We start from the raw sequence: 13,875 nt of genomic DNA, 5'->3' as shown, positions 1-13,875 counted from the left end.
AAAGACAAGGGTAAGAGAGAGGGGACAAATTAGGAAGCAGACATAGGTGTAAGATAAACATCTGAAAAAGTGTGTATGAAACAGTGTCAGACAAAGTGCGAAAGAAAAAGACAAATGAAGAAAACAACCCATCAAAAATCAAGCTGATTTTTATGGGCTGTTTTTGTTTCTTTTCTTTTTTATTTTTCGCTTTGTCTTGCAATGTTTCATACACATTTTTACATATTTCTATCCAAGACAGAGGGGCCTGATTTAGCACACGTCAGGCACCATTTATAAAAGGCAGCGTGACTCAGCGGGATGGTCCTTATATCATACCAGAACGATACCGAGTTAAACTGCCCACTGCGTTGTGTGGCCTTGAGCAAGTCATCTCGCCTTAGCTCACTTTGCTTGGGATAGACCCTAAGACAAATTTACACTTTGGGGAAGAATAAAGGGAATTTTCTTTATTCATTATCTATCAGAGTTATATGTTATATCCAAGAGTTATGTATCTTTGTTGCTGGTCTGATCCCAGTTAAAATCCCATTCTTGACAAAACAACAGGAAATCTGCTAAAGGAATTCACTCAGAGGCGTACTCCATTGGTGATGCAAAGGCAGCTAAGCTGGGTCTTCAGGTTACACAAGCGTTCACTAACCGGTCAATCCGTAGCCTTTGTAAACTGGTGAATAAATTACATCACCACACAAGACAACCAAAATGCTTACCGAGTCTCAGTAAAACTCATAGCCTGATATTGGTGAATAAATTACTCAGCAACACAAGGCAACTAAAATGCTTACCGAGTCTTTGTAAAAGTCATAGCCTGATACTGACCAAAGATTTACGTCACAATACAAAGGGACAACCACGAGAAGAAAGTGACTTGTGAGTTGTAATTCAATAGATCAACTACTGGGATTATTTGCTTATTTCTCCACTATAAATGTCAGTTTTGACTTTCTTTTGGTAGATTTTCATCACTTTGTATTAAGACGTTCTAGTGAATGCTCAAGATGCAAAGAACCAACTAAGGTAGCTTTTTGTCTGATTCACCTCTCCCATGGAACACATTTAGGATGTATAGATAGAATGCGCTTGGCCAAGGAGTTCACAACATTGCCATCCGGAAGTATAACGGACCAACACACAAACTCTGTGTAACCATGAACTTTTATAGTCTGATTAATACAGTTTAGTGAGAACAACTCACAAACGCGGATGGCAAAAACAATAACAAAGGCCTGAGTAACGTCATCTGCATACTATCTATACTCACCTAAGGCTACACATTTGGTGAAGGCATCGATGGCGTGTTTGGACATGCTGTAGGTCAAGACACCAGCAAACTGGAGGGAAAAAAGATCATGTGATATAAAAACCTCAATGACACGTGACACACTGATTGACATTTCTAGAAAATTGATTTCAAAGCAGCTTTTTATTTTACCTCTATTTCTTATCATGCATTTTCGGAAAATAAATTTTAAAAGGTATGATTTTTAACTCTCTTAGGACTAATCCCATAAATATACGGGACAAGTCACTAGCTATGTAGACTAATCCCGTATATATATATATATATATATGCAGGATCACACATCGTGAAAATTATTTTCATATTTTAAGTACTCATGCATGCGTGACTCGTCTTCAACTTTAGTGAAACATTTTACCGTTCAATGGTTCAAGGCAGTATTGATACTTGATTATTAGTTTACATTTTATAGAGATTTAGAGCGACTCGGTCAAGATAAACAAAGAATCGATATTTATCTATATTTTTAGCTTCTCATCTGAAATGCTCCAAAATATGTCACTCAAAAGTGGATTAAGGTCAAGAATGATGTTTTATAAGTTACTTTTGACATTTTTGTATTGTTAAGTGTTTTCTCTGAGATTTTATGACTCAAAAACTAAACTTTTTATAAGTATAATACCCATTTTATTCATTACAAGTCATTTTCCCAGAATTTTTGAAGAAAACCAAAAAATACACATTTTTTCAATAAATCCCATCGTTAAAACTGTAATAGATATAGTGGTTCAGTTTATGTTACATATAATAGTAAATTTTAAACGAATTACTTATCATATTTCATTAAGACATAACAATAACTTTATGATTAACTTGGGTTTTTTTTAAACTTTAAAAAACATCCTTCAACGCTTGTAGAGGTAAGAAAACCTCAGTCTCATAGTTAAAGTTTCATTTTTTGATGTTTGTGAAGAAAAATAAATCTTGGTTAGGGAAAGAAAAAAATAGGCTTTGTTCACATAGATGGCGCTTTGCACTGACAAAAGCTAGCAGGCCCAATTTTTGCTATTGTAATGTTCAAAGGCTGCTGATTTTAATGGTATACGTTTTATCAAGACAGAGAGAGAATGTTCAAATAGGCCTTATTTCAAAAAAAAAAAAAGATTTGTGATAAAACATAAATCTGGTAAAGGGGAAAAAAACATGCTTTACATAGATGGCGCTATGTGTTGAAACAAGCTATCAGGCCCCCAATTTGGAATATCATAATTTTCAAAGTTTGCTGATTTTAATGCTATAAGTTTTCACTAAAAACGTAAATTCAAGAGAAAGAGAGACCTCCTCTTTGATGATTTGTGAAAAAACATTCACCTGTAACAGCAGTAGTTTGGTATACCTATTATAATAACAATAACAATAATAATAATAGTAATAATAATAATAATAATAATAATAATAATAATAATAATAATAATAATAATAATAATAATAATAATAATAATAATAATAATAATAATAATAATGAAGATGATAATAACATTAATAATGCTCAATTTAGACTTGCTTTAGCATTGTGTTAATGGACAATGTTTTATATTGATTTGAGCGTTTTGATAACAACAACAATGAAACCATAGAATTTAAAATACGGCTTAGATAGAAAAGGTGTGAAAGTTCAAACTCACAGCTCTGAGACCATTGATACTGGAGACGTTGATGACGTTTCCTTTGGTCTCCGTCAGATACGGGACAGCTAGCTGTGTCAAGTGGAACATGGATCTGTTGAGAAACATTTGTGTGTGTGTCAGATTACTGTTATATCGGATACAGTAGGTGTGAAATAAAACACACTCTAGGCATGTGATTGTGAAAAAAAAATAAATAAATAAATAAAAATAGAGCTTTTATATGGCGCAATATCCACTAAACGCACTCAAAGCACTTTACAAAGGTCCATGACCAACAGCAACACATAAAATGTAAAACGAGACATAACGCCTACTGTTAGGCAATATTACAATTTTTTTTTTTCTGACAGAGATGATGCTGTTCACAGCCAGGTACTCATTTTACACCCTGACTACAGTGAGAGAATGTAAGTGAAGAGCCTATTCCGGACTCAACTATGTGCAGAATGAGCTCGGACCCAGGACCTTCTGATCCAAAAGCGAGTGTCATACCACAAGACCACATAGCCACACTTTAAAAGGGGTCCCTAGCCAACAGCAACACTTTACATGTCCTCAGAGTCTTAGGGCAGATCTTTGTTCCCCACATAGAAGTAACAACGTATATAAGTGGTTGGTGACCTATGAAATCCCTGTTCACCACATAAACATAACACCGTATACAAGTGATTGGTGGCATATGAAATCCCTGTTCCCCACATAGACATAACAATGTATACAAGTGGTTGGTGACATATGATCTCCCTGTTCCCCGCATAGACATAACATGTATACAAGTGGTTGGTTTGTTCCCCACATAAACATAACAACGTATACAAGTGGTTGATGTGTTCCCCACATAGACATAACAATGTATACAAGTGGCTGGTGTGTTCCCCACATAGACATAACAAAGTATACAAGTGATTGGTATGTTCCCAACATAGACATAACAAAGTATACAAGTGGTTGGTGTGTTTCCCACATAGACATAACAAAGTATACAAGTGGTTGGTGTGTTCCCCACATAGACATAACAACGTATACAAGTGGTTGGTGTGTTTCCCACATATACACAACAACGTATACAAGTGCTTGGTGCATTCCCCACATAGACATAACAAAGTATACAAGTGGTTGGTGTGTTTCCCACATATACACAACAACGTATACAAGTGCTTGGTGCATTCCCCACATAGACATAACAACAGATACAAGTGGCTGGTGACATAATATGATTTCCCCGCCTACCTGACGTTGGTATTCATGAGTCTGTCGTACTGTTCCAAAGTGGCAGTGGTTATTCCACCCAAAGCAATGATACCTGCATTGTTTACCTGTGGACAGTATGTATAGTCAGGTATGAATTACTAATCATGCATGGCATTAATTTTATCAACTATGATGATGATGATGATGATGATGATGATGATGATGATGATGATGATGATGATTGTGATGATGATGATATGATGATGATGATGATGATGATGATGATGATGTTGTTGTTGTTGTTGTTGTTGATGATGATGATAATGATGACAGTGGTGGTGGTGATGATAATGATGATGATGATGATGATGATGATGAGGAGGAGGAGGAGGAGGAGGAGGAGAAGGATGATAATGATGATAGAGGTGTAAGTAATAATGAAGCGATTATGCAGTATGAATTACTAATCACCCATCTCATTAATTTGTAACTATCATAAGGTTGTCATAAAAAGAATGACTCGTGTTTGGAGACAGGGGGGAGAGGGGGAGTAAGGGAGGGAGAGAGAGAGAGAGAGAGAGAGAGAGAGAGAGAGAGAGAGAGAGAGAGAGAGAGAGAGGGAGAGAGAGAGGGAGGAGAGGCATATAGAGGGGGTGAGATATGTATTTATATAAAGATGGGGAGACAGATAGATAGAGAGAGGGAGAGAGAGAGAAAGAGAGTAAGAGGGAGAGAGATTTATAGATCGGGAGAGAGATAGAGATAGAGAGGGGAGGGGAAGAAAGAGAGAGAGAGAGAGAGAGAGAGAGAGAGAGAGAGAGAGAGAGAGAGAGAGAGAGAGAGAGCGAGCACCATTATAAAATGGAGTTTAATATAATCTAAAACGTCCATCTTGATTCAAAACAAATATTCGAAGACAAACAAAGAATTCAAATACAAACTAAAATAAAAGTCATTTAACAACATGGTGGAATGTCAGTGAAATCATCATTATTACAAAATGGTGAGAGACCCATGTATTCAGTTTAAACATTCTTGAGAGACCACGATATTAGGGTTCCAAAGATTTGTTGTGTCAAAAGCACCCATCACCAGCACCACCGTCATCACCACCACCACCACCACCATCATCATCATCATCATCCTGGGTGGGATTCCCAATCTTCCATAGTGAGCAGAGGTATTTGCTGTGTCTTCTACCCCCCTTGTATATGTTTTCCAGTTGCTTTCTGACTTTGTCTTGGAATGAGAAGACTTGGTTTTGTCCAAACCCTGACCGGAGTCCATGGGTAGGAGGGAAACAGTCGAATGTATAGTTATAGTTTTGGGATGGGATATTTTTTCCCTTGTAAATTATCTCTCTGTTATATACTGTTATTTTTTTTTTATTTCCAACATGTGATTTATAGACACTTGAGTGTGTTCCTCTTAGCGGAAGCTTGTGCTGGTGTCTGGGTGAGACTTTTAGGTGATCTCAAACTAAGCACACTTATAGTGTGCTCTTGGAATCTACATCTGTCCCTATTTGAACCTTTTCCCCTATGTCTTACTTTTTCCTCAAGTCCTTTTAATTGTACATTTAGAATGTTTTTACTATCCAATTTTCTTCCTTTTTACTGGCGCTGATAAGACCAAAATGTGTTGCAAGCGCCGTAAAACCATTAAAAACAAAACAAACAAACACCATCATCATCAACAACAATATCATTATCATCATCATCACCACCACCACCACCACCACCACCATTTGCGTCTCTATTCCAAATTATATCAGGGTTATTTGTTCAATTTTAGGGGATTCAGTATACCAAAATGTTCAATTTCCCAAAGTGGTCCACGGCGCCTTTGAAGACTTTTTCTGTGTCAGCTTCCTTGGTAAGATCACCCACCAGTAACACAGGCTTGAGGGATGAACAGAGAGAGAAAAACAACCAGGATTAAAGGAATGACAAAGCTGTTACAAACTGCGGACTGTAAAACGTGTTGAACAAAAATAAATAAATAAATAAATAAATAAATAAATAAATAAATAAATAAATAAATAAATAAATAAAAACCCTTCAACAAATAACGACACGCATTTTTGTTGCTGGCTGAAGAAGAATTATAAGCCTGAAACATTCCGTGTTGAGTAATTTATTTTTTTTCATAATTTCTGTTCAAATTCATTTTTAAAAAGTGAGTAGTAGTTTAATAGTAGTAGTCGTCGTCGTCGTCGTCGTAGTAGTAGTAGTAGTAGTAGTAGTAGTAGTAGTAGTAGTAGTAGTAGTAGTAGTAGTAGTGGTAGTGGTAGTAGTAGTAGTAGTAGTAGTAGTAGTAGTAGTAGTAGTAGTAGTAGTAGTAGTAGTAGAAGTAGTAGTAGTAGTAGTACTAGTAGTAGTAGTAGTAGTAGTAGTAGTAGTAGTAGTAGTAGTAGTAGTAGTAGTAGTAGTTGTAGTAATAGTAGTAGTAGTAGTAGTAGTAGTAGTAGTAGTAGTAGTAGTAGTAGTAGTAGTAGTAGTAGTAGTAGTAGTTTGTTGTTGATTTTAGTGTGGTTTGCATTAATACTAAAAATATCTATATCGCGCATTATCCACTAAAGGTGCTCAAAACGCTTTACAATGCAAATCAAGCCAACAGTAACACGGCATGTAAGACGAGACCATACCTCATCGAGGCATTATAGTTTGATTTGTTGGCTATTCTTCCCCCAGAGACAAACAAGGCTTTTACCTTATCGGTACTCATTTTACACGTGAGTGCAGTGAGAGAATGTAAGTAAATTACCATTTCCAAAGACCCCCCCCCCCCCAATCAAACAGCGGGACAGGAACCAAGGTTCCACGGGTCCAAAGATTAGAGTTGTAAACCACTCAACCAATCAAGCCGTGCTTTGACAACAACTCACCATTACGAGTCCCGAGTACAAGAAGGCTAGGGTATGATTCAATGTTACTCGTAAGTCAACCACGTCCAAGGCAAGGACAGGCCAAAGTCAATATTTGCCTTTTCGCTTCCCACCCACCCTATCGTAATCTGACACCCCCTCCCCCCCCCCCCCCCCCCCCCCCCCTCGAAAAAAAAAAAGAAGAAAAATAAAACCCCAGATTTTATAATTTTGGCCAGAAAACTCGTCCTTCAGATATCGATCGATTAAATTGACCCATTATCTAGTTTTTTTTTAATCCAAAACCTGGGACTTCACGGAGGTCTTAACGGAAATACCGGGTTTGAGTATAAGTTGACAAGATAAGGGTCACTGAATTCGATCTACATCTTAAAGGACGAGTTTTCTGGCCAAACTTTTAAATACGTGGGGTTTTTTTTTTTTTTTTTGAGGTTTTTTTTTTTTCAGAAACGTTAGTGTAGAATTGTCAATGGAGGTCAAGGGAGATTTATGTGTAGAGTGACCGGTAGCAGAACAGGGGTGGACAAGCAGACAGAAAAATAAATGAAGATGACGTTCCTCGGTTTTTTACTTATTGTTTTTAAACCGCTAGTTGGGTGATTAGTTCTCACTAAAGTCCCTCTACCAGACTATAAACGTTAAAGATTACACATAATTTTGTGTGTTGGTAAGATTGATCTGGCGGGTAGAACATGTGAGTGCTTTAACTTAACCAGACCTGCCAATTTTTACGAAAATGTCGTAGTATACTCCGAATTATTGGACCAACCTGGTAACAACAACGACAACAACAACAACAACAACAACAACAACAACATATAAAATAATAAATAAAAAAAATAATAATAATAATAATAATAATAATAATAATAATAATAATAATAATAATAATAATAACAATAATAATAACAATAATAATAATAATAATAATAATAATAATAATAATAATAATAATATTAATAATAATAATAAATAATAAATAATAATATAATAATAATAATAATAATAATAATACCACGAATGACAAAATCGACCAACAAATAAGGGAGTTATATACATTATTCATAATATTTTTTAAAGTTTACAATAATTGTCACCAAAGTCATTTTTCATCACCAAAGTCATAATTTTTGTCCGATTTTTACCAAATAGAGTGCAATGTCAACGATTTACACCCGCGAATAAAAAAGGATCAAGTCGCAATTTCTACAAATTATTTTGTCGCAAATTGATAAAAATCAAAGAACATATTATATTCCTAATCGTTTTCATCTTCTAACGTGAAAGGCAGGCTCCATCTTCGTGACCAGAGTACGGGAAAGAGAATATGATCACGTGATTAAATGTCCTCGTTCGACTCACTCGACGAGTGAAAATCGTTAACTTGGTAATAAGACTTCTTTGAAAACGAAGTTAATCAATCTACTTATTGATCAATTTATTTGTTTGTTATTCAATTGATTTATTTATCTTTATATATATATATATATATATATATATATATAATATATATATATATATATATATATATATATATATATATCAACCTGACTATAAGCGTTCATGGATACACAGTTTTGTGTGTTGGTCCTTTATACTTCCGGATGGCAATGTTATGAGCTTCTTAGCCAAGCGCATACTATCTATAAGTAATTGGTTTTCTGATTTAATACCTTCCAATCAACGATGTTAAGTTAATTTTATTTTTAATTAACACAATATTTGTAACAAATAGTGAAAGTATCAATTCTATTTGAGAATACTAAAAGTATATTCTAGGCTAACATGCATATTTTATGCAAATCTCCAATACGTTATGAAAGGTTTTAGTGAAAAACAGGCGTCATATAATCAACTAGAATTTTTTAAATTGTTGAAAATCATTTATGATAGAGAGGTATAATTCAAATTAAAGAAATTCATGGGAATGAAGCATATGCTGTGTTGATTTAAACCCTGCTCATCATCTCTCGCTGGACACCAAAATAATAATAATAATAATAATAATAATAATAATAATATAATAATAATAATAATAATAATAATAATAATAATAATAATAATAATAATAATAAATATAATAAATACTGTAGTATAATAAGAGTAATAATAGGCTCAGATGCCGTGTTTAGCACAAATCAGCCAAAATTACAAAATACGGATTTTGAACTAAAAATACGGACTTACGGACTCAGGAAGCCAAATACGGAACAAATCCGTTTTTTACGGAACGGTTGGCAGCTATGTAAATATATATATTTGTTAACTAGTGTAGCAGTCCGCACATCGTAGCCAATCCATTGGGTTATGGAAAGTAGGTAACGTCACACATAAAATGTAAGACGGTTACCGTAACAGAATATTTTTTAAGTGCGGGGGGATAAGATTAACTTTTAATCCTCTTTATCGTAATATTTGATATATGTTACACAAACACGTTGATGGGATTAGATTACTACCAAGACGGTAAAAATAACAATTTAAAAAAAATATTTAAAAATCGCGATTAAATTGGCAAAGGTCATGATGGATAACAAACAGATCCCATGTGGCAAACAGAAAGGTCTTGGTGGTGGTAATGGTGGTGGTGGTAGTGGTGGTAGTGGTGTTGGTGGTAGTGGTAGTGGTGTTGGTGGTAGTGGTAGTGGTAGTGGTGTTGGTGGTGGTGGTAGTGGTGTTGGTGGTCGTCGTGGAGGTGTTGGTGGTGGTTGTAGAGGTATTCGTGGTGGTCGTGGAGGAGTTGGTGGAGGTGATGGTTGAGGAGGGAGGTGTTGGTGGATGTGGTGGATGTGGAGGTGTTAGTGGTGGGTGTGGAGGTATTGGTGGTGGGTGTGGAGGTGTTGGTGATGGTGGTTGTGGAGGTGGTGGCGGTGGTGGTTGTGGAGATGCTGATGGTGGTTGTGGAGATGCTGATGGTGGTTGTGGAGATGCTGATGGTGGTTGTGGAGGTGTTGGTGGTGGTTGTCCAGGTGTTGGTGGTGTTTGTTGATGTGTTGGTGGTGTTTGTGGAGGTGGTGGCAGTGGTGGCAGTGGTGGTTGTGGAGGTGTTTCTGGTGGTGAGGTGGAGATAATCGTTGTGAAACATCACAATGATGGTGTTGTGGCTTGTTGTCTTTCTTATTCAATCGTAGAGGCCATCGAACCTTTAAAATAGTTTTTTTTCACGTGTGCTGTCCTTTTTATACCATTCACGGGTGCTACGTAATACCGGAAACGACCAGAAACGAGTGGAAACGAGCGGAAACGACGATGGTTATGGAAAGTTGGCAGCAGTGAAGTGAGTGAACCAGAGACTTCGGGAAGTGTACACCAGAAAGGAGTGAACCTGGGACTATGAGAGGAGAATATCAGATTGAAATCAGCCTGGGAATATGGGAGATGGGATACAAGTGGCAAACGAGCGGAAATGACCAGAGACGACCGGAATGAAGATTGTGTATTGATGCCATGCGCTGAGGTAAAAATGTTCACAACATCCGTCAGCGGATATCACGCACCAACACACAAAACGGGTGTTTCTTTTCTACGAAACCCGCCAAAACCCGACGAAACCGACCAAAGTTATGGGAAGTGGACAGCAGTTGGGAGTGAACCAACAACAGGACATTGTTTACCCAGGTAAGAGTTACATTGCGAGACCAAATCAACCAATATCACAATATTAAGCGCATAAAACTGGCATCAAAAACATCATCAATACATACGTCACATACAATACTTTTAAAATTCAATCAAGTAAATATTTTACTACGTAGATATGCTTTGAGGGTTTGTATTTGTTTTTGTTTTTTAATATCTATAGAGGTCGAAAATATGACATATTGAGGGAGATCATTCCAAATCGTGGGTCCGAATTTCATAAGAGACATATCACCAAAGTATTGTATTTAAGTTAACAGGATTCCATTGTAACAAATGGATGCCGTGGCTTACGAGTGGTTTTCCACCGATGAAATCAATGGCATCAAGCGTGATCGAATAATCGATGAAGGGACAAGGGCGTCAAACGTGATCCATTTATCGATGAATGACCATGGAGTCGGGGGAAAAAACTCCCCATTGTCTTGGCACCAATACAGCCAGTGCCTTATTGTATTGAATGTACAAGGAATAGAATGCAAAGTGACGTCAGCTGCTTGCTCTCTATTCTATTGTAACTTAATGTTCTTGGACCGCAAGAGTTCACTATAATATTCTCTCAGTCAGACCATTGATTCAATTTGTTTTGTTTTTTTTGTTTTTGTTTTTAATGGTTTTACGGCGCTTGCGAGACATTTAGGTCATATCAGCGCCAGTAAAAAGGAAGAAAATGGGACAGTAAAAAAAAAAAGGTATAGTATAATTTACAATTAAAAGCGCACAAGAAAATTAAGACAAATGGAAGTGGCACAAATAGGGAACAGGTGTAGATTCCAAGAGCATGCTATCATTGTGCATGGTTTGAGATCACTAAAAGTCTCATCCTGACACAAGCACAGGTCCACACTAAGAGGAACACGCTCAAATGTTTACAAATCATATGTTAAAAAAAATATTTAAAAAACATAACAGAGAGATGATTTACAAGGAAAAAAATACCATCTCTCAAAATTATAACCATATATTTGACTGTTTCCCTACCAGCCAGGGTATCCGGCCAGGACAAAGACACAGACAGCAAGTTGGAAAACAGATATAAGAGGATAGAAGACACAGTGTGTACCTCCCTGCCCACTATGAGAGGTCAGGAACCCCATCCAGGTGATTTAATTTCGTTTCTTCCATACTTTGTTTCTTAATTCAAATCCAAGCTTAGAAGTGGTATTATCTTTATAAGATAAAAAACTGAACAAGTGTGTATGAAAGGTGCCAGACAAAGCAAGAAAAAAAAATACAAGACAAAAAAACCATCCCAAAAAAATCAGTCGACCTCGATTGGGGATCGAACCTCAGAACCTTCTGATTATCGGTCAGACCTGCTACCCTTACATGTCAGGTGTGAAATTAGTAACTGGCTGCTAACAGCATTGTCTCTGTTGAAAAAAAACAACAACATTGTAATATTGCATAGCTGTCGTCATGTCTCGTCCTACATGTTAAGTGTTGTTGTTGGCTAGGGACTCCCTGCAAAGCACTTTGAGCACGTTTAATGGATATTGCTCTGTATAGAAGCTCAAGTTTGTTGGGTTTTTAATTTTTTTATCAATCCCTGCTTACATTGACTCAATTTCCTCCATACATTAACGCTATAGTAACCGGGATAAACTCCTCCTCCCCTCCACCACATTCAATCACCTGCCTACCTTAACTCCATTTTCCCACTGAAATTAACGCTATAGTAACCGGGATAAACACCCCCTACCACTACCACCACCTTCATCCCCTCCTTACCTTGACCCAATTAATTTTCCTTCATACATTAACGCGAAAGAAACGGGGAAAACACCACTCCCCCTTCCCTCCAACACCATCAATCGCCCTGTCTACCTTAACTCCATTTTCCCTTTGCCCCTGTCTACCTTAACTCCATTTTCCCTTTGCCCCTGTTTACCTTAACTCCATTTTCCCTTTGCCCTTGTCTACCTTAACTCTATTTTCCCTTTGCCCCTGCCTACCTTAACTCCATTTTCCCTTTGCCCCTGCCTACATTAACTCCATTTTCCCTTTGACATCAACGCAATAGAAACCGGATAACCACCACTCCCCCTCCCCTCTCCTCCACCACCTTCAACCCCCTGCCTATATTAACTCCATTTTCCCTCTGACATTAACGCTATGGAAACCGGGATACACATCACCCCCCCCCCCCCCCCCCCACCCCCACCCTACCTTCCCATCTACCTTGACTCCCATTTCCCTTTTGACATTCCCCGATGTGGGAATGAACCCGAAACCGCAGAGCATCTAGTTGAACGTTGTGTTGTGACGAAGCTTCCGGGCTGGTTTGCGAAGGTGCACGAATGCGATAAAGAATTTGCCCTTGTACGCAGAATCCCTGACTACGTCTAGAGCTGCACATACGAGATGGAAGTCGGTTTGGACGAATTCAATCCCTCGTGGGGGGCGGGGACGTAACCTCCTCTAAGCTTGGTGAGAAGTTGCCAGGCTTTGATACCAGTAAGAGGAGACACTGGGTGACTGCGAATCGGCTCCGGTCGAGGAGCTGCCTCACGGCCAGTGCGCATCATCGGTGGGGTCTTTCTATCTGTCCAACATGTACCAGCTATGGGCAAGAACCTGAGACGGCAGAGCATCTAGTCGAACGGTGTGTTGTGACGATGCTACCCGGCGGGTTTGCGACGGTGCACGAATGCGGACCAGACTTTTCTGATTGGGTCGATCTGTCATAACATAGTAGTGTGAAGACCATAAGAGGCTGCTGCCGATTGGATCGATCGTCGTGACATAGTAGTGTGAGCACCATTAGAAGCTGCTCTGACATTAACGCTACAGAAACCGGGATAAACTCCCCCAGCCCTCCCACCACCCATAGATAGTATGCGCTTGGCTTAGAAGCTCACACCATTGCCATCCGGAAGTATAACGGACCAACACACAAAACTGTGTAACCATGAACTTTTATAGTCTGGTTAATACAGTTTAGTGAGAATCACTCATAAACGCGGATGGCAAAAAACAATAACAAAGACCCGAGTGACGTCAACTTCATTCTATCTATACCCCACCTACCTTGACTCCATTTTCTTTCTGGCATTTTTCCCCGACTGCCTTCAGGTTGGCCTCATTCCGTCCCGTCAAAGCCAATTGGGCACCCAGTCTGGAAAACAACACAGCAGTAACTGCACCAATTCCTGAACTTGCACCTGCAAATATAACAGTGAAAAAAAATTTTAAAGGAGAAAATTTAAATAGTGCGGCTATGAAGT

General features: G+C 37.9%; 1 protein-coding gene across 2 annotated transcripts in view; it reads right to left on the bottom strand.

Moving 5' to 3' along the window:
* Window positions 1-13,875, bottom strand: part of LOC144967401 (3-oxoacyl-[acyl-carrier-protein] reductase FabG-like) — a 52,408-nt gene that overhangs the window by 8,421 nt on the left and 30,112 nt on the right. For both annotated transcript variants that reach the window (XR_013644386.1, XM_078904551.1), the window contains exons 2-6: window positions 13,679-13,812; window positions 5,931-6,023; window positions 4,162-4,247; window positions 2,929-3,022; window positions 1,265-1,334 (exon numbers count right to left, since the gene is read on the bottom strand). Coding sequence is in view for 1 of the 2 variants with exons in the window: in XM_078904551.1 (XP_078760677.1) it covers window positions 1,265-1,334; window positions 2,929-3,022; window positions 4,162-4,247; window positions 5,931-6,023; window positions 13,679-13,812 (477 nt within the window). In the remaining variant the exon portion in view is untranslated. The remainder of the gene's footprint in view (window positions 1-1,264; window positions 1,335-2,928; window positions 3,023-4,161; window positions 4,248-5,930; window positions 6,024-13,678; window positions 13,813-13,875) is intronic.

The sequence above is a fragment of the Berghia stephanieae genome, chromosome 3 (genome assembly GCF_034508935.2).
Source record: "Berghia stephanieae isolate SIO BIC M18660-M18661 chromosome 3, UCSD_Bste_1.3, whole genome shotgun sequence".
NCBI lineage: Eukaryota > Metazoa > Mollusca > Gastropoda > Nudibranchia > Aeolidiidae > Berghia > Berghia stephanieae.
Note: the sequence above shows the minus strand (reverse complement) of the source record. Positions and strands in the feature narration are given on the sequence as shown.